We start from the raw sequence: 20,084 nt of genomic DNA, 5'->3' as shown, positions 1-20,084 counted from the left end.
ATAACTTTGAAGCAACCCAGACCTCTCAGGTCATCTGGGTCAGGTCTGCTTTCTGTCCCCAGAATCAGAACTAAACAGGGGGAAGCGGCGTTCAGTTTTTATGCACCACATACAGTATCTGGAACAAACTCCCAGAAAACTGCAGGTACGCCGCAACTCTCAGTTCTTTTAAATCAAGGCTGAAGACCTTTCTTTTTGATACTGCCTTTCTTTACATAATTGTTAATTTCTTATACTGCACTGTAACTTTTATTCTTGTATTTTAATTTTTTTTTATTGTTTTTAACTGCTCTTTATGTGAAGCACTTTGAATTGCCCTGTTGCTGAAATGTGCTATACAAATAAAGCTGCCTTGCCTTGCCTTACCGTCACCTTTGTGCCAGGCTAGCTACATTGATGTGCCATACAAAGAGAGGTGGATGCACAAAGGGCAGGACTGTGATTGGGGTTAACATGCAGGATGCTGTGTCAGATTTAGGCAACAAAAGCATGCTGGTTCATGCTAGAGAAGGATCGTGGTTTTGGTTAAATGTTAAACATCATGTTGTGTTGTCTGCACGTTATTGGAGTCACTGCAGACTTTTTTCCATATTAAACAAGACTATGATCTTCCTCTGACTCTTACCAAAAGCTGCTAGTTTTAAACATAACCAAAAAAAGTTGAATGATGCAATATCAACATTTTGTTCCTTGTTACTTGCCAGATGCACTAATTAACATTTCCTCATTATTTTAATATAAAATCAGTTGGTATTATGTTTCCTTCAAAATGTATTTGCTTTTGCACATTAGTTGTACGTATGAATGTTATTTCTAGAAGACAGGGTTGGTGTACTTTAATTACCGGGAATTCTCGGTTGTTACAGAAAAATCAAAGTTGTCATTGCCCACATCTGTCTTCAGCCTTCTCCATCTATGTCTCTGTAATACTTAGAATTAGATGCAAACTTTGAGTGTTGGCTGTAAGGGCGCCTAAGGGCTAAACATGGAATATGAGGATAATCCCCATAGAGGAAGATTTTTACCCTGGAAATTTAAATTTACATGGCGAAAAGCCTCCTCCTCCCTGTCTCTGTTAAATCAGTCATCCACAGTGGCAAACCACTCCTCTCCCTCTGCTCGTCTTCAGACAGAGCTGGCTTCTTGTAATTCAAGTGTTTCAGCAGAATATTCAGGATGCTTTTAGACAGGGTCAGGGCGGCTCATCACTTGGTTTTTGATGCATCAGCAGAATGCTAAAGGTTCACTGGGGCAATGTTTGAAAGAGGGATCTTTAGCTTCTTGCTCTTGGAAGTCAGCTCCTTTGACTGACATATAATGTGTTTTCTGCTTGAGTGACAAAGGATAGATTCAGATTTGTTCTTGTGTCTCTCTTTAAGGGACTTTAAGCACATGCCATATCTGCATTGAGAGAATCTTTGGTCACTCTAACTTTCCTCGTCCCCATACATACAAATGAAGAAATGCCCTTCTCTAACTACTTCCTCAGCGGGGTCCCGGAGGTCCCCAGGCCAACAGGGATATGTATTCCCCTGAGTGTGTTCTTGGTCTGCCCCAGGGTCTCCCAGTTAGACATGCCTGGAATACCTCTACAGCAAGGCATCCAAGGTGCATATTACAAGTTTTTCTTGATTGCTTTGACGCAGCAGCCAACTCAAACTCCACATTTTCAAAATAGTTAACACACAGGCCGAAACAGTGGCACTCATCGTCAAAATGACACATTTTGTTTGCAAAAGGCTCTAACCGTGCCAAAACATTTATAAACATTATCAAAATATGCAACAAAACCAAATTTTGCCTTCAAACTACACAACTTGCAAACAAGTGTATGAGCTCTTCCAATCAACCATTACACAGTGGACAGCAAAATACAAAATACAGCACTCAGTGCGAATCAGTGCACCATTGCTTTTCATTGTAGTCTATTACTGTACGTAGTTTTCATGCCAGTGCCATTTGTTGTCAAATTTGCCTTCTTGCAAAGAACTGGATCCAGAATCAGAAATGCTTTGATGCAAATTTTATTGATTCCATTGATTCTTATTTTCAAACTGTGGCTGAAAACTGAAATACTGTAAATATCACACAAAATACATGTAAACCAAAATAAAATCTATTACAGTGAAGTATAAACATATCTTACTGTAGAGTAAGAAATAGCCACTATTGATACTCAGTCTCTTCTGTCTTGACAATGGGGCCACATGGACTAACCCTGCAGACTGATTGCTAATTGAAGATTTGTGTCAAACAGGTGCTTCAGTGATGTCATACTGATGTAGGTAGTTTCTAATAGTTACTCATAGGAACAGATGCTTTCTGTTTGGTTACCATAGCTAAAACAATGGAGTTTGGACTGCTTGAATGACATCCGTGTTAACTGTTCTGCAAAAGGGTGGGGAAAATGTGTCACACCAATGAGAAAGGGTTAACACATTTGCAAGAGGTGTCTTCTGCTCTGCTGAGACAGTGATGATGAAAACCGAGTGGATCCCAGTTTCTTTAAGCAGGTCAAAGCAATCAAGAAAAACTGCAATGCAATGTCCAAACCACCATAACTGGTTTCAAACAGCAGCTCTACTCCCGGCTCCATTTGAATGTCACAGCTTCTCACCCTGTCTGTAAAGTGGGATTTATGGTCCTGCGGAAGCTCCACCAGAGCTTTCTCCGTAGCCTACGTAAGTGGCCTGAAGTTTATATTTTTGCGTTGGTGTGTGCGTCGATCTGTTTAAGATAATAGCAGGGCCGGCATTTGTGTGTGTGTGTGTGTGTGTGTGTGTGGTGTGTGGTAGAGCGAGTGAGAGTGATGATGATTACCTTTGGAGCGAGTAGCCACTCTAGAGTCATAGTGAGAGAAACAAAGTGTCTCCCCTGTGCTTTCTGACCATGGTGGGAAATCTGGAGCAGGAAAAGTTAACCCTCTCCTTGATTTCATGTTGTTTATGGAGAAGGAAAACCAGAAAATGAGTAGGGGGTAATGCAAAGCTAGCAAGCCACAGCCGAGCGACGTGCGTTGTTGCAACGTGTAGTTAAATGTTTTTGAGACGTGCATGTCAGGCTACAGCGTAGGGTCTGGCGTAGGGTCCGGCGTAGGGTCCGTTCTTCCACGTAGCTAGGTACGTAGCCACGGCGTAGATTTAACGCAGAAGCATAAATCACACTTAACAGGCCCCCAGGAAGTGTGCCGAGCTTTAAAGCCAATTTGACATATCGGCCAAACAGCGGAATTACAACTTCTGTGTCCGTCCCGTGATGTCATGGGGACCAAAAAGACTTTAGAAAAAAAAGACTTACATGGCAAAAGAGACATCTGTAAATTAGTGGATACTTTTTTTTCGAGCACACAACCCATACGAAATGACTCGTTTCACTATCAGAATTTGATCCATTCTAACTGACTTCCTTCGAAAGTCTAGAAGAGACGCACGATTAAATCATTTAATCTCCATTCAAGTTAGTGGAGCACTAAACCGGAAGTAGACGGCTCGCCTGGCGGAGGTCTCTATTGCTCCTGTTCTATGGGCCTCATAATGTTGAAGCAGCGCCGATCATCCGGGTAATTTTATACTAGGAACTTCTTTTGGCTTCATGCGCCACTGAGCAACTCTCATAGGAATGAACGGGCTTTTGCTGTATCCAGGTTTCATTATATAGCAATGGTCTGTAAGGGCGACCCTAGAAACCCTGCCAAGAAAGCTTATTTCGGCTGCTTGTGTCTGCAATCTCATTATTTTGGTCATTACCCAAAACTCATGACCATAGTTTCTAAAAATGTGTCCATGCACTGGGTGACACTGCTGAACTGATTTAGCTCAAACGTTCACGCAGGTCAAATCATCTGAAATTGGAATATGCTTCAATTTGGCATCATAAAATACTGCAGTGTCTCCCCACCTCCTAATTTCCTTAAGCCTGGATACTTAAAGCATCTCTTCACATTGCTCTGCTTCTCTTCAGCCTTCAGCAGTCTGTGAAAATGTTTGCCTGAATCCCACTTAAGGGGAATAACCCTGGGGGACTTCACATATATGACAAGCATAACCTTTATGAGAAACCACTTCCATTAATATTAAATTATGCAAACTTTTTTCTGACTTGCATGAGTCTCCCAGTATGGGGCATGACCTTGTACCTTGGACATCTGTAACAGCCACACTTCCTGGCCCCTCCACTGCTCAGATACATTTATTTCCAACTTGGCCAAGTGCCATCTGCTCAACTGGCCTGCATGACCAACAGTATCAATGTCAGGTCAATGTCAGCTGTTCTGCCACCTCCAGCTGTGGCTAAATAGCCATCATAAGCAAGCAGTAAAATGTAATGCACACTATTAACAGTTAAATTTGAAATGAATGCAGATATGTGTAGTTCGTGGCAGTAATGCCAAATAAAGGGTTTTGGGGCTCTATACTTGTGGAGCTAGGACAGGCACTTTGGCATTGCAAATGAACTGAAAAAGGAAATATTGACATTGAAAAACAGTTGTAAAGTTGTAATGTCACTGAAAAGTTCCACTAAAAAAGTAAAAGCTGAGCTGACAGTTTCTATTCACATGGAGTCTGGTGAGTTTGGCGATGGCAATTTCGGGGCTGTTTCTATTTAAACAAAAAGGACCTTACTCTTTAACAAAAAGGTCAACCTCTGTAGGGATTCTTTCCATAATGCCGTCAGGCAATCTGAGCTTGTCAGTGGCAAAAACAGCACTTGGACAGAAACTGGCAGTGCCCTATGGGATTACATTGCAGCCCAATTCGCATCTGCCAGTTACAGCGTTTTGCTCAATACTGGACCAATTTCAAAGATTTTTGCATGGAAAAATAGGAAAAATTACCCTTTAAGAAGGGTCACACATCATACTGAGAGAAAGCATTGAAAAAAGGCTTTGTAGAGTGTAATATATGAAGGGCTAACGTCTCAGAGTTTTTTCTCTAAAGAAATATGGAGAACGTTATCTGGCTGATGTCAAGTGTGCCCTCAGCGGCTGAATGGAGAACACAGAGAGGGCTGGTGGGAAAGTTGGATCTGTGAGGAAGCACAAAGAGAGGAGGTGATTAACTGGGCTTACACAGCTCATCAGTCTGCTCCGCTGCTTAACTCACACCGACCTCATTTAAGTTGCATTTTACTATTGAAACCTCTGACTCCAACTTTTGCCTTCTAACAGGTGATTTAGAGTCCCGTAGTTTAGATACAACAGGCCTAAGAACTCTTATACATCAGTCTATAATGTTGCTAAACCAAATCTTCAACACATTGTCACTCCCATCGCATCAAAAAGTAATGCTTGGTCAGGTGCCTTTGGCGTTTGTTACTGATGTAAAAAAGTCTCCTTTAGAGCCATATTTAGACTAGCTTGGTCGGGACTCTTGGCGTCACTTTTTGACAATCTGGGTCGGGACGTACATTTAACTGACATGCAGCACGAGAATGGGACAGTTGACAGTTGATTGATACAAAATGTATGTTTCAGTGACAAGAGCGGGAGAGAGAACCCCGGTCTCCTGGGTGAAAGTCCTGGGTTGTTTGACCCATCCACTACCCAGATCCACAACAAATGTGAATTACTTAAAGCTTCTCGCTCCGCTTATTGCTATCTCAGGACCGCCATTCCTGCCAGTCTTTTCCCCCGGTGTCTCCATCCTAAACACTGGCTACCTAGGGTAACAGCTGTGCATCTTTTTTTAAACGAAGTTGGCCAAAATGTCGCCTGGAGCCCCACAATTTTAATAAAGGTAGAAGTACAAGTTTCCTCTGAAGAAAACTCTCTTTAGGATTCCAAAACTGTCAGTGTATCAGGACGGGAACAGCTCTGTGAACAAGCCTAGCGGCTCTTTAGCTCGTTTTATAACAGCGAATATTGGAATATTCAGGGGGGACTAAAGATAAGACTCTAATCAAACTTTTCTGTTACCTAACTGCATTAGTTACCCGAACAACAGTCAACAGGAGTATTTTGATGATGTTGATGCACAGTATATGATTTTGCGGCAGGGTAACTACTGCTCGGTCAATGACATTTTCTCTTGGTAGCGAGAGAGAAAAAAAAACAGATTCCTCACTGGATATATTGTCATCTGGTGGTTTATCTTTTCAGAGAGACGGCATATTTTCCCTTGTGTTTTTTTGCCTTGTGGGTTAAAACTCATGTTGGATCAAATACACCACACTGTAGATGAGTCAACAAATAAAAAAAAAAAAGCCAAATGAAGCTGCTTAGGGCTTTGGTAATAGCAATTCAGTTGCACAATAGGCCTGAGTGGACAACTCAGTTTAGTGGACATTGGACCAACATTCATCAGCAAAATCTCCAGTCATGTGGATGTGGAGCTGACTATCTACTGTACTGTTTGACTGCAGAAGAATGTGTGAGTGTGTGCATGAGTGAATAATATATATATATATATATATATATACACATTTGTTCTTATCTGCGTGTGTGTGTGTGTGCATGTCCATTTATCCTCTTGGTTAACTCTACAAGAATTGCCAGAGGAGCAGCAAATGTAGGTCATCTCCAGTTGAGCACTTTGAAAATAAAGACAACCCTAATACCAAACAGCCAACACCAAGTCCCCTGTGGCATCCACTCTGGCATGTTCTCATCTGAATACCACGCATGAAGACAGCCTTATTTTTTTTTTTTTTCGGCTTTTACAAGATTATCTCTGTGAGATTTCTGCTTCATTGTTACAGTGCACAGCTGAGTGCAGTTATGTACGTAACTGCAACCCGAAGCATTTCATAACTCGTTCTACGTGTGTAACTGCATGATGTCGTATTGGACTGTGAGTTCTGTCAACGTGCCTTTGAGCACACAAGCAGAACTGTCGCTGATACAGTGTAGACACTAGACAGCTCCCCCCCCTTCCCCCCAAAGGGATCTCTGCAGTAAGAAGAGTTATGTTCATGTAATCTACAAAACTGCAGTCCAGATTAAAAAGAAGACAATAACAAAATGAGGTTTGAACTGATCCCCGTTAAACCAGTGGCCTACATTGTTCCAAGAGGAATTTTGTCCTTTTCAACTCTTTTTCTTTTTTTATTTTTTTTATTTTACAGCACTTCACCACTGACTTCAGGGTCAAATTTTGTCAATATCAATTATTTTTTTATTTTACAAACATCCAAGTGAATGGTTTTGGCAAGCTGGAGTCAATAAATTCTGTGCTTTACAGATGAATCCAATGTATAAATTCACACATATTTACATTATGTATTAGAACTTTTTGGAATGACGTAGGTACAAAATGTGACTAACAGTCCATCTCATTAGACACCACAGAAAGAAAAAAAGTCACTTGAAAGAGGAAGGCCAGATAATTGTCAGCTCTCTTGAGAGAACTGGGGAGCTGATTCATTTGGCTCATCATATTATCACAGATGTGAATACTATTCCCAGACTAAAGCGGCAGTGTGCTTGTTACTCATAATGATTAGCCAATGATGTAACATCCCAGCAATTATCCTACTGCAGTGCCCGTTCACAGCGTGCGTGTTCGAAAGAAATATAAATCAACTAATAAATGATTGAATGTGTTATTATAGATTAAGCTACCCAGAAGTATATACAATGACTAAAATTAGCTTCACCAGCTATAACATTAAAGTGATTAAGACATTAAAACATACAATTATAATTCAGTAACATAATATAAATGATTCTAGGGATTATAAGTACTTTAACTTTCGGTACTTTAAGCCCTGAAAGTCAAGGTAAAAAAAAAAAAGATAGTCGGCCAAAAAATAAGTTTAAGTTGTACGTATGATCTAAACTTTAAACAATGGTTTTGGCCATGAATAGTATCTCCTACGTAGGAGATGCCATCTCGTACGTATGACTTAAACTTTTCCTTCTTAATTAGGCTGTTTTAAGGGCGAGAAGGCCATGCTGAAGTGCTTAGTGCATGACTCAAAGGGAATTGAAAGCCAAATGCAGCATAAATAAAAAGTTTTACCTTCCTAGTTAACAACAAATGTCTACTGTAAGCTGGGACGTCTCTGCAGCACCACAATTCTTAATTCAGAATGGTTTGACACATATTTTGCCCCCCACCCCCCCATACGATTTGGATATTGCCCTAGTCCATATTGCTATTTCGATCAAATTGTGATTAATTCCACAGCCCTATATAGTTACCAACCCTGCCTTTGAAGGGGAAAAGACACACAAACACATTCAGACTGAACATCCCTACCTGTGCTGCTCTGGATGGTCCTGACGGTGGTGGCGGATGTACGCGGTGGGGAGGAAGGCAGGATGAGCAGCGGCCTCCCTCCTTCTCCCTCCTCCTCCCCTGAACAGCCCTGATCAATCGCCCGCACATAGCTGTGGCTCCGCATCCGGAAGCACCCCGGCATAGGCAGGGTGTCCATGGTCTCCATGCTGTCCATGGCAGCCTCCATGGCCTGGGCCTGCAACGCACTGTAGACCTGCTCACAAACTTGCTCGATCTGCCCGTTCAACTCCACCTCGCTCAGCTGGAAAGGTAGAGGAAAAGACATCAGAGATGGAGCAGGCAGAGAGAGAGAGGAGGGGAGAAACAGAGGGAATAATGAAGAGGATGGACATTGGCGAAACTTCCAGATTGTCATTCAAAACATTCTTAGGGCTGCACGATATGAGGAAAATATCTAATTGGGGTTATTCTGACTGATAAATCAATTGCGATATGATTCACTGTGTTTTGTGGGAATGATCATTTTTGTATCATTATTCTCACATTGTCATTGAAAAATATTAAAATAACAAAAATGAAAATGATTATAGCCTACTGTGATTTGCGCGAGGATCTGTACCAAACAAAGATTTTTATTCTTTAGTCTGTGTGGATAGGATTGTAGGCTGGGGTGTCTCTGCAGCACCACAATACATTCAGAATATTGCCCCCAATTTGGATAATGCAATAGTCCATATTACGATTTCAATAATTAATTGTGCAGCCCTAAACATTGTACATTTTTTATACATACACATACATTTTACCTGAGCTCTGCACTGACCCTGACGACAGCTGCTTTACTCTTGCTTGATTTACTGTTAAACTGATATTGATATTTAGACATATAAATAAAAAAAATAAAAAATAAATGGGACTTGTGACATCAAAATTGCATAAAACTGGAATTGGAGAATTGGTGTTCTATAACCATCCAGCCAGGACTTTAAAGATAATGTTTCTAACTACGTAGTCTTTGGACTATGGTGTCAAATTTATAATTTTTAAATTTCATGTAAAGTAAATTAATTCTTGCGTCTCTCTCTGTCTGTCTTTAACACAAAGAGCAAGCCTACTGCAACATCCCATTATTGGAATTCTATTTGCAATTTGTATCGCTCTATTCTTTTTATTTTACAATGACTGAGCTTTATTTTCACATTGACTCACATTGACTTAAATGGAAAACAAATTGAAAGGATCTCAACTGCAAGACAAAGGCATATCACGGGAAGTTGGTTAATTTGGGTTTTATGGTTGGGTCCATGCAGAGGAGGATATTAAAACTGTTAATAGAGGCAATTCAGTATAGTAATGGTAATTAGGGACAGGTTCGGGATGAGTACAGTAATACAAGTGGAGGTTCAAGGTAAGGTTAAGGTGGGACAAATGAAGGCTTATTGGGCACAGCTTCATTTCACGTGCTGAAGCTTTGAAGAACAGCTTGAACAGTATTCTGCCAACAATGAGGGAATGGACTTGTATTCCTTAGATTTATCCAAACAAAGCTTCCCCTCAGGCTTGGTTCCACTTCCGGGTGGGTTCAGACAGACACACGCACGGCATGACAAAGAAACAACCCAGGGTCATCCGGCAAAAAAAGTTGAACCTGGCTGCAATGTAATGCAAAGTCTTTTGGCAAATTGCGCCTGCCCAGAGGTATGCAATATACATGCAATATACAAGAGCCTCATGGAAAGCTTTAGCTTTTAGAACTTAGCCCTCTAAAGTAGCTTCTCTTCTCGCAATTGATTAGAACAATGTGGGACGACAACCCCCACCCCCTACCCCAACCATCTTGTCGGTGATTGGCTGGAACGTGGTTTGTTGTATTTTGGTGCACAGCCTGTGCCCCCAGTGTTTGTTTGACGTTTACGACCCCTGTGTTGTCTCCCGAGACTGGGCTTTTTCACAGTGTATTCAGGGGGCAGGCAGCTAGCGGATCAAGGAGAGATGCGTACGATTTGAGACAAAAATTAAATTGCGCTGAAACCATGCAGGAACTCATAGTGCACCTTTAAAACCCAAAACAAAGCTGCAGTAAAATGCTACGTTTCTTAGAAATTAAGGTATGGTGAAATTGTGTTATGTATATTTATACACTATATGATGGTCAATACGGTCTGTGTTGGAAAACAGGGAACACGTCGTTTAAAGACAGTGAAAGAAAGAAATACATCTGTACTGTATATTATATCATGCCCAAGCTCTCAATAGGTTACATGTGCTTGGAGTCATCTCCCAGATCAACCAAACAGACAAAAAAACTGAGAAATAATGGCATTAAATCAATGTCATGGCTTTGTTTTCAATGTGGTATAGACCACTCTCCACATATCCCATCACATCCATCCAAGCCTTAGTGTATCTATGGTAAAATGATTGAATGGGGCATACTTTGAATGGAAAGGCAGCAGCGTTGGCAACCAACCTGACTGATGGTGCTCATGGCCCTCATGTAGCTTTCATTGCGTGAGCGGTATTGGGGTGAGGACAGCAGCGATTTGGGGTCGAGGAGGGTTTTGGGGTCCAGGGTATCCACGCTTCTATTGATTGAAACCTCACTCACCGCACGCAGGTAACTGTGGCTCCTGATCTGCAGTTTAGGGGAGTGCTCCGTCGAAATCCTGACAGAGGGACGACAGAGATGTAGGGTTATACACAAAGTTATCTAGGAACTTAGCCAACATTGCAATACTCTATTTCAGCCAGAGCAGTGGTCATCCATATCCATGTTATATAAAAAAACACATAATTCCACCATGGTGGCATGGTTCGGCGGCTCATTCAGCATGTACACAATCATTTGTCAACAACAGCAACATCTGAAGAAGCCAGAATATCTGCAACTCATTGTCTGTAGTTGAAGTACAATGGCAACAACGGTTAATTCAGTGTTCCAATTAAATCATTTTATGAATATGGCTGTCAAGATTTCAGAACAAGCTGACCATTTTCTTTGTACAAATATTATACCAAGCTGCAAAGCCTCTTTTCCACAAAATACATAAGTGTCAATCGTACATATGGATTAGACGGGGCAGGATCAAAAACAACAAAACAAAGAATATAAAGTTAGCGAAAACATTTATTTGAATATCTAGTACCCTAAACAACTTTGAAATCACATTTTTGCCTCCTAACTGCGAAGACATTCAACCCACATACAGGCCGATAGCTTTAAGGGCAACAATGCTAGCCACGCTAATGAAATATTGGAGTAGAATTGAGTTGTTTTAAATTAACATGGATCTCAGCAGCTTATAAGCCTATATAGCTTTTAAGCCAAGGACCCCTTAACTGAGAGAGACAGAGCAGGGACCCCCTACTACATTCAGTATATTGTATAAAATGAAGTTGCATATTAAACAGGGCCTACAGTAACGTGTGGGAGACCTAAAGCCTTCTTTTTAGTACATAGAATACAATATAAGACAATAAAATAATAACTGTTGACATGATTTAATAAATCATGTTTTAATGTTAAACATGCATGTGGCACAGTGAATCCTTAGGATTAAATGTATCTGTGGAGACTACCTTACCTATAGGCCAGTAAGTCTATCATCAATGGGTGTTTTTTTCCACAAATGTGCCGCTTTACAGTATATTTGTTAATAATATGTTGGATTCTGTTAAGACATTATACTTTTTGACAAAACATTATACCAAATATTATATATTATACCATAATTCGGCAGCCCCCCTGCAGTAACTCTAACGGACCCCCTAGGGGTCCCGGACCCCCTGTTGAAGATCTCTATTGTAAATGCTAGCAATGCCTTTCATCACTTCCTCTTGTTTTCCCACCATTGCATTGTTCAGAGTTTATATTTGCATGTGCACTATGACCTCAGATCCACTTTGGTTGGTGGAGCCACACTTAGAAAATCTGATATATGAATACAATATGAGAGATAGAAGTATGTAAGTAATGGAAGTTCCTAAATGATACATATAGGTTTTGCGGTACTCTCACAGTTAGAGTAGTCATGTTCTTATTGAATATCTAAGACAATCTCCTTGAGTCTTTTGAACGGACATTGTTTATTAGATATTACTTTTAAGACTTAGTCCATGGTCAGGCAAAAGCAAAGTTATACACATGTAGAATGTTAAATGTTTAATAATTGATTTTGTGTATGCAACTTTTAATTAATAACCAATTTTGTTCTGCACACATAAGGAACCTCACCCACACACACATTTATAATAAGTACTCTGGATTCTGCTGTTCCAGCATTTTATGGTGCATGTAGTTTCTCACTATGGTTTCGGATGAAAAAAAAAATGGTATGTCACAATTTAGACCACAAAAAAAATCAACTACATCAAAAATATGGGTTTCTTACAACCAAAATGCCCCAAAATAACTTGAATGCATGGCTGTACATACATTGTATGGAACCCATAACAAAAGTCTTCGCAGATAAAATGAATGATTACCTCCATTGAATTGTGGTTGTTTTATTCCGTTTCATAGCATTTAAATTTTTCCTGACTCTCCTGACTAACCTTTGACATAAACCAGTCTATGATCCACTCAAAATCCTCTGACCTTAACTATTATTCAAATCATTCATTATTTCTGCTTTTTCTAAACTCAAAAATTAGGTGTAATGTCATTACAATTAGACTTATTGACCATGAACTGAAAAAGAAATGGACAGAAACGTTTAAAAAAAAAAGTGGCAAAAATGTCGGAAAAAGCTACAAAAAAGTTCATTTTCAATTTTGGGTTAAAAGAGTGGAGAGAGATGTGTGAATGTATTTAACTCAAAGTGTACTCTGCATGTCTCAACTTACATTCAGGTCTGTCTCACAGTCACCGAAATATTTTCAAGATTTGGGAAAGGCCATGACCACTAGGTAATGTTATGTTACGTTAACTTTTAGTTGTTTTATTGTGCATTTGATTTTCATTTGATGCATAACATTACACGTTAGTTATGATTTCTTCTCTTTTTGTCCATGCCTGCCCATGTTCCATGCTGTTTTAGATCAGTGTTCTTTCTTTTGGTTATCTGTGCTTTTAGTTATGTGTACTGTCTATAGTTGGACATGTTTATTATGTGTATGTTACTTTATGACAGAATAATAATCAATCCAAGCTAAACCATAAACTTATTGGAACTGTAATGCATATTTGCACAGAGCACTTTCTTTAATTAATTAATTAATTAATTATTAACAGATGAAAGGAATAATGCATATAATAAATATAACACAACTTTTTTTCTTTTAACCAATCGGTGAAATTCTTACATTGCAATTTCACATTCACATATCAACACTCTATACAAAACTTATACTAAAATAGCATCCCAGCCAATGTCCCACAAATGTAATATTGCGATTTCTTTTTAATATTCCCACTGCTCTTAAATTGTTTTCTGTATAATCACTGTACTTAATATATCCTTTTTTGTCAATGATTATTATTATTAGTCTATATGAAGTTGTTCTCCAAGTGAAAGGGATTTAATTTCCTACTTTTCCAAATCCTCAAAATGTCCCAACTCAAGTCTCTAATCTTCCATTGTGTCCTGAATAAAGTCATTATTATTATTATTATTATTATTATAACAGACCCTCAACCTGTATCATCTATAAGCTGTAACTCGACATCCGCCGGAGGAGATAACCATCAGACATGGTTCCCAGAGACAGTGTCATTCTGAAACAGTCTGAGTGAGTCACAGCTTCACACGTGTCATTTAGCTTTAATTCTCCGTTCCTTTCCACTCAGTCTCTATAATTTGTGTATAGTCAGCATTTACGAACTGTAATTAACACCAATCCCTGAAAAACCCTGTCTTTAATGTGCTAGCACTGTACATCCCCTCCAAACTTCTACTGTCAAAACAAAGCTGTAAGAATATACCCTTACCGGAGTTTGTTACGTCTAATACTCTTTCAATTACTCCTACTTCTCCAGACGTTTGATTTAGATATCCATGCTTTGTAAACCTTGATAGTATTAAGGTGACTGACCCCTCCCTCTCTTCATGTCTTTCTTGCACCCTTCTTTTCTTTCTGTCTTTTAAGATACTGTCTGGTCCATTCTTGAACAATGTCTACTCACACAGTATACAGGGGTAATTAACATTTTAATTACCTTTGTACTATAGACTGGCGACTGGTCCTGGTGGCAAAATTACAAATCCCGCTATGGCCACGCCAAGACCCGGCCTACGAAGCAGCTCGATTGGTCGGGGTTAGGCATTTGACCTCGAGAGGTTAAGGTTAGGATAGCCGATTGGTCACGGGATAGGACCTGTACAAATGGGGTTACGTTACCTTGCGTAAGCATGGACGCCTGGCCAATAAATGCTATTGAAGGGCGGGTCTTGGCGTGGCCATAGTGGGATTCCTAATATCGCGTCCTGGTGACCGCTGCTGGTCCAATGTCAGCTGGGATTGCCCCGGCCTCCCACAGCTAATCCATGGACTATGTTAGGAACTTTGCCCCTGTGTAGTGTCGCTGCCTTGTCTCTCTCTCCTCCCCCCCCTCCAGGAGTGAAGTCAGGTGCGCAGGAGTCACAGGGCCAGTGGCCATTCCTCAGCCTCATGCTGCTCTACTTGATACATTCCGTCACTTGGCGCCAGATCCTAACCTAATCTACCCATGGCCTGGTCTGGACTCCCGCCTCCACTCCACTCCTGCACACACTGCTCTGGATTCTGGAACTCAACCTCTGGACACACACTGGATCCAACTGGATACCTTCCCCGGAATTTTTCGGAATCTGCTGGATTTTTGGGGAGTTTGGTTGGGAACCGGAGGGTTGCTGGTTCAAAACCCATACAGACCAAAGTATGGTGGTGGACTGGTAGCTGGAGAGCTGCAGTTGAAAATTCAACTGAAATTCAACCCACTTCAGCCCACTTTCTGAGCTTCTTTTTTTCTTTGTGGCATTTATTTCTGACAGGACAGCTTTAGACATGGAAGGGGAGAGAAAGGGGGAATGACATGCAGCAAACGGCCGCAGGTCGGAACCGAACCTGCGGCAGCTGCGGCGAGGACTGAGCCTCTGTATATGGGCGCGCGCTCTACCAGGTGAGCTACCCAGGCGCCCCTGATCTTCTTTTTAAATATCCCTTTTCAATACACTGTGTGTGTAAGACACAGTAAGAGGAGAGGACAGAAAAAGCAGAGCGGCCGTCCCTCGACTACACACTGTAATTACTCTCACTATTTAGAGAGCTGTGAAAGCTTAATTAGGCAAAGGTGATATGTCTGCCTTCCTGCTGTAGATCAGACTGAAGACTACATGTCTCTGAGGGGCAGACTTACCGAGCCACCTTTAGCAGCTGTATCAGGGCGACAAGATTGTATGGTGCATCGTCAGAATGCTTCACCACAATTTTACTTAAAGAGGTGGATTGAAGTCTGAAGATTGGGTCTAGCCCTTTCAACCCCGAACAGACAGAATGAACAATAAATAAATACTATTTTCAGCCAATAAAAATACACTGGTTTAACATTTCAATTGTGCCGAACGAAGTGGATTTAACTAACCACTAACAATTTAAAAATACAAGGTGCCAGGTGCAAACTGAGGCATTACACTGGGTGTATACTGGTGTGTAAATTACTTACAGTTTCAAAATCTTCAATGCAGAGAACACAGGATTGTTTTTTTCTAAATTGAATGTCCATCCTTAAGGAAAGGCAGTTATCCTCATTAATCTAATGAATTTACGAAGGTAGCACAATCATTTTAGTCATAAAACATGTTTTTCTTTACAACACAGGATCTTTATGAATGACATCAATCCTGAATATTTATCAAGTTAATTTTCAAATATGTAGGGAATTATAAAAGTCGATAGTGTAAAGGTTTTCTGAAAAATGGAGCAAACCAGAATACAATATTTAAATTACACAGTGCAGAGGTACTGAAAAATAAGAGAAATAAAAACTGATCTATAAGTATAATGAGCAACTAGCGTCAAGTCCATCTCTGGTTCTTTCTGATATGAGTTTAGGTTCATCCCATCTTTGTGTGTGTGTGTGTGTGTGTGTGTGTGTGTGTGTGTGTGTGTGTGTGTGTGTGTGTGTGTGTGTGTGTGTGTGTGTGTGTGTGTGTGCGCGAGTGACGGAAAGGTGTGTCAGTTGTTTGTTGGGTGACCATACAGATGTCTTTATTGTTTCCCAATTAGATAATCAGACTCATGTAAAGGCAACACCACATCTGGCCACATATGATTAAAATACATACTGTCAAATCATCATAATAACACAGGATCACAGCGTGAAATATGTTGATTCTATTTAATTCAAGTGACAATAGTAACTTCCTGAGTAGCTTATGTTTCCTGACTCATTGTACCAAATTCTGTTTCTCATACAAGCGTTGTGAGCTCCACATTTAACCACAACAAAGGTCTTTTCTTCTGTAGTTTTCTCATTTGTCACTCTGCTTTTCATTGCAGATATCCACACATCTCTTTGATGATTATAAAGAGGAATATGATGGAATTTAACTCTGAGTTTGGTAGTACAGTGCTTGTGTTCCTGCCATTTTGTACACATTGTTTGTTAGTTACGATGGAGAGTTTCTTTCATAAAGCTATTAAATATATTAATGCATTTACACGCGAGCAGGAAAGAGAAAAACATGTTTTCTGTCTGCCAGTATGGCCGCTGTTAGGGGCTGTGATGTCAACTGCAGGACCAAAATATGCTCTGTGCCTTTTAAGAAAGTCTGCTCGTAATATATCAGAACCGAAATGGCCTTGAATCGGCTATAAAATGAAATGTGAATGCGGGGAGAAAAATACTTGTCCTTTAAAATGGAGCTAACACAAATAAAAAAAAAATCGGAATAAAACAATAAAACAATAGGCCCACACATGCGTATCATAAACACATGCATGGTTAAAAAAAAACACAATAGCTAAATCATAGAATACTGTTTTCATGACATTTTACTTTGTTTCAATCATGACGTTTCAGCCTTATTTAAACATGGGGCAAGGGTAAGAATAAACTTCTGAGTGGAGAAGAGTCAGGTCTGATGTGTTAGGAAAAGTCGAGAGATAATTCAGTCTTACTGTAGAGTGGTCATCTCAGTCAGTGACGGCTGTGTGGCTTTCAGGTAGCTGGCTCGGCGTGCCTGGACTTTGGGGGAGGGTTTGGGACTCCCGTCGGAGTCTCCGCTGTCGTCCTCAGCCATGGCTTTGACATAGCTGCCGCTCCTCATCCTCCGACAGGGGATATCGTCCTCCTTCCCCAGCGGAGAGAAGCCGCTCCACTCATCCTGGGGTACCTGACGAACCGGCGGAAAGGACAGAGAAACGCTGTTAGGGAGATCCACTCCACTGCTGTCTGAGTCCCAGCCACCAAACTGGCTAACTAAACTATCCTGATGGTACATATGGAACTATTAAAAACAGAGCTAACATGCTGTACAAAAACAACAACAACAAACACGATACAGAACAAGATCTAGCATTCCAAAAACACAGACTGGACTAAACTGATGGCTGGCCTTTCTTGTAATGTGTGACTATTTTACACACATGCATCCATACACAGCTCCCACACTGCTGTGGCGCAGTCTGTTGGCTAATTAGCGTGGAACTGTATGTGTATGCGCTTGAGTCAGTCAGTCAGAGAAATTTCTCTCTGGCTAATTCATACATCTGCTTTCCAGGAGCCAACTCAGTTCTCACAGATGTGTGTCCTACATGAGCACAGGACAGTGTCTAGGTGCGGATGAGCATTCATGTGTGTGGGTGTGTCTGCACCGATCTGATCCGAGGGTCTGTTTGTTATATAGGGTAAGATACTGACTGGTTTTACTGACTATACTTGCACAAAATCAAATAAATGAACTCAACAAACTTATATATAGCATCAAGGTTAAGAGAAAAAAACGGAAGCAAATAAGTTCTTTTCAGAAGTCACTTAAAGGGTTGGTTCAAAATATATATATATATATATATATATATATATATATATATATATATATATATATATATATATATATATATATATATATAGTCAGGCCCAAAAGTTTGGACACACTCAATTCATTCACTCATTCAATGAGTTTCCTTTTTATTTTCATGACTATTTACATTGTAGATTCTCACTGAATGCATCAAAACTATGAATGGACACATATGGAATTATGTACTTAACAAAAAGTGTGAAATAACTGAAAACATGTCTTATATTTTAGATTCTTCAAAGTAGCCACCCTTTGCTTTTTTTATTAATAAGGGAAACAATTCCACTAATTAACCCTGACAAAGCACACCTGTGAAGGTAAAACCATTTCAGGTGACTACCTCATGAAGCTCATTGAGAGAACACCAAGGGTTTGCAGCGCTATCAAAAAAAGCAAAGGGTGGCAACTTTGAAGAATCTAAAATATAAGACATGTTTTCAGTTATTTCACACTTTTTTGTTAAGTACATAATTCCATATGTGTTCATTCATAGTTTTGATGCCTTCAGTGAGAATCTACAAAGTAAATAGTCATGAAAATAAAGGAACACATTGAATGAGAAGGTGTGTCCAAACTTTTGGCCTGTACTGTATATATATATATATATATATATATATATATATATATATATATATTCTCATTTCCCTCTAGTACAGTATCTATAGATACTGTCAGATAGTTTTTGTTTTATTAGTCCATTTTTAGGATTTTTCCATAGACATGCGCTGGCTTGGCTCGGCATGTCAGCCTAGCTAAATCTGTCCATGGAGAAAAAAAATCTTTTTTTCAGCAGATATCTTACAAGATTGAGCTAGCAAGGCAGTTTTGTGTTTTATATGTTTATTATATTTCAGTTTGAGAAATCCCACGTTCCCTACAAAGCATGATGCGGCCAGCGCCGAGGTCAGTGCCGCTGAAGTAAAGCATGTAATATTGCTTTGTGAAATAAAGCAGCTATCTGAAAGTACAAACAGAAATGCAGGAGAGAAACTACGGAGATCCCGTAGTAGCTGCGAAAATACTGAGCACATAGACTTATAAAAACGTCTTTCTCTCTTGGTCTCCTGCACAGACATGAGTTGAGTCTAGCAACATTTCAGCGGAAGAAAATGGGTCGTCACAGGTTAGCCTGCTTGGAGGCGGGTTTGGGCAAGTTTTGGACCTACTCCGAGAAGGTTCATCTCGGGCGTGGCTCGGTGCGCTAAAACTAGTTATGGATAAGCAAACCAGTACAGCCTGATTTAGCTTAGTGAGGCCAAAATGTAGCCTGGTTGACACCAGACCCTTCTCAGTTGTAACTGAGAGTGGGCCTGGGCAAGCTTATTTCACAGCTCATTTCCAAAGGGGCGTCACCAACGGACGCCGCTCAAATGCCTCTGGGCGCAATTGGATAGTCCTTCAACCAATCAGACCAACGATCCGGGTGACGGAGCAGCGACAGCGGCATCAACGGGTTGCTGCCTGGTTGCTGCGCTTCGGTGGCCGTCATGTTGAATGTAAACAAAAAGCTGCTTGGTCGCTGCGCTATCGTCATTGTGTTAAGCTCGCCTCAACGGTTGTGATTGGTGCCTCGATTTGGAAAAACTGGAAAAAGGTTTGAATGGGCCCTTGGCCGGCCTGACTTGCAGACCAAATCTCAAATTTACCGGAAGTTCGTCAGGGTTTTCCCAGGCTAGCCAAAAGGGCCAATTGATATATATTTCTGCCTCTACCCCAATACAATGGAAGTTAATAGAAAATAGTTTGTGCATTGAGAAATATATATTTTAGTCCAACAGTCAGCAACAGAAGTACTTTCCGTTTCCTCACAGTGATAATACTGTCTAACAATCTGAGGGTAATTATGTGTAAGTGTTTATGGTTATATATAGAAATGCCATTTTAAAACCTTGAAATAAAATAG

The 20,084-nt window shown here is 40.3% G+C and overlaps 1 protein-coding gene across 6 annotated transcripts in view; it reads right to left on the bottom strand.

Annotated features, from left to right (window-relative positions):
* The window catches only part of LOC120568257 (disks large-associated protein 1-like), a 103,480-nt gene that overhangs the window by 23,170 nt on the left and 60,226 nt on the right, over positions 1-20,084 (bottom strand). For 5 of the 6 annotated variants that reach the window (XM_039815646.1, XM_039815645.1, XM_039815648.1 and 2 more), the window contains 3 exons: positions 17,280-17,494; positions 10,651-10,846; positions 8,199-8,481 (listed from right to left, as the gene is read on the bottom strand). In XM_039815646.1, the coding sequence (XP_039671580.1) occupies positions 8,199-8,481; positions 10,651-10,846; positions 17,280-17,494 (694 nt within the window). The remainder of the gene's footprint in view (positions 1-8,198; positions 8,482-10,650; positions 10,847-17,279; positions 17,495-20,084) is intronic. The other variant, XM_039815647.1, reaches the window with a different exon arrangement.

Source organism: Perca fluviatilis, chromosome 11 (genome assembly GCF_010015445.1).
Source record: "Perca fluviatilis chromosome 11, GENO_Pfluv_1.0, whole genome shotgun sequence".
Taxonomy (NCBI): domain Eukaryota; kingdom Metazoa; phylum Chordata; class Actinopteri; order Perciformes; family Percidae; genus Perca; species Perca fluviatilis.
Note: the sequence above shows the minus strand (reverse complement) of the source record. Positions and strands in the feature narration are given on the sequence as shown.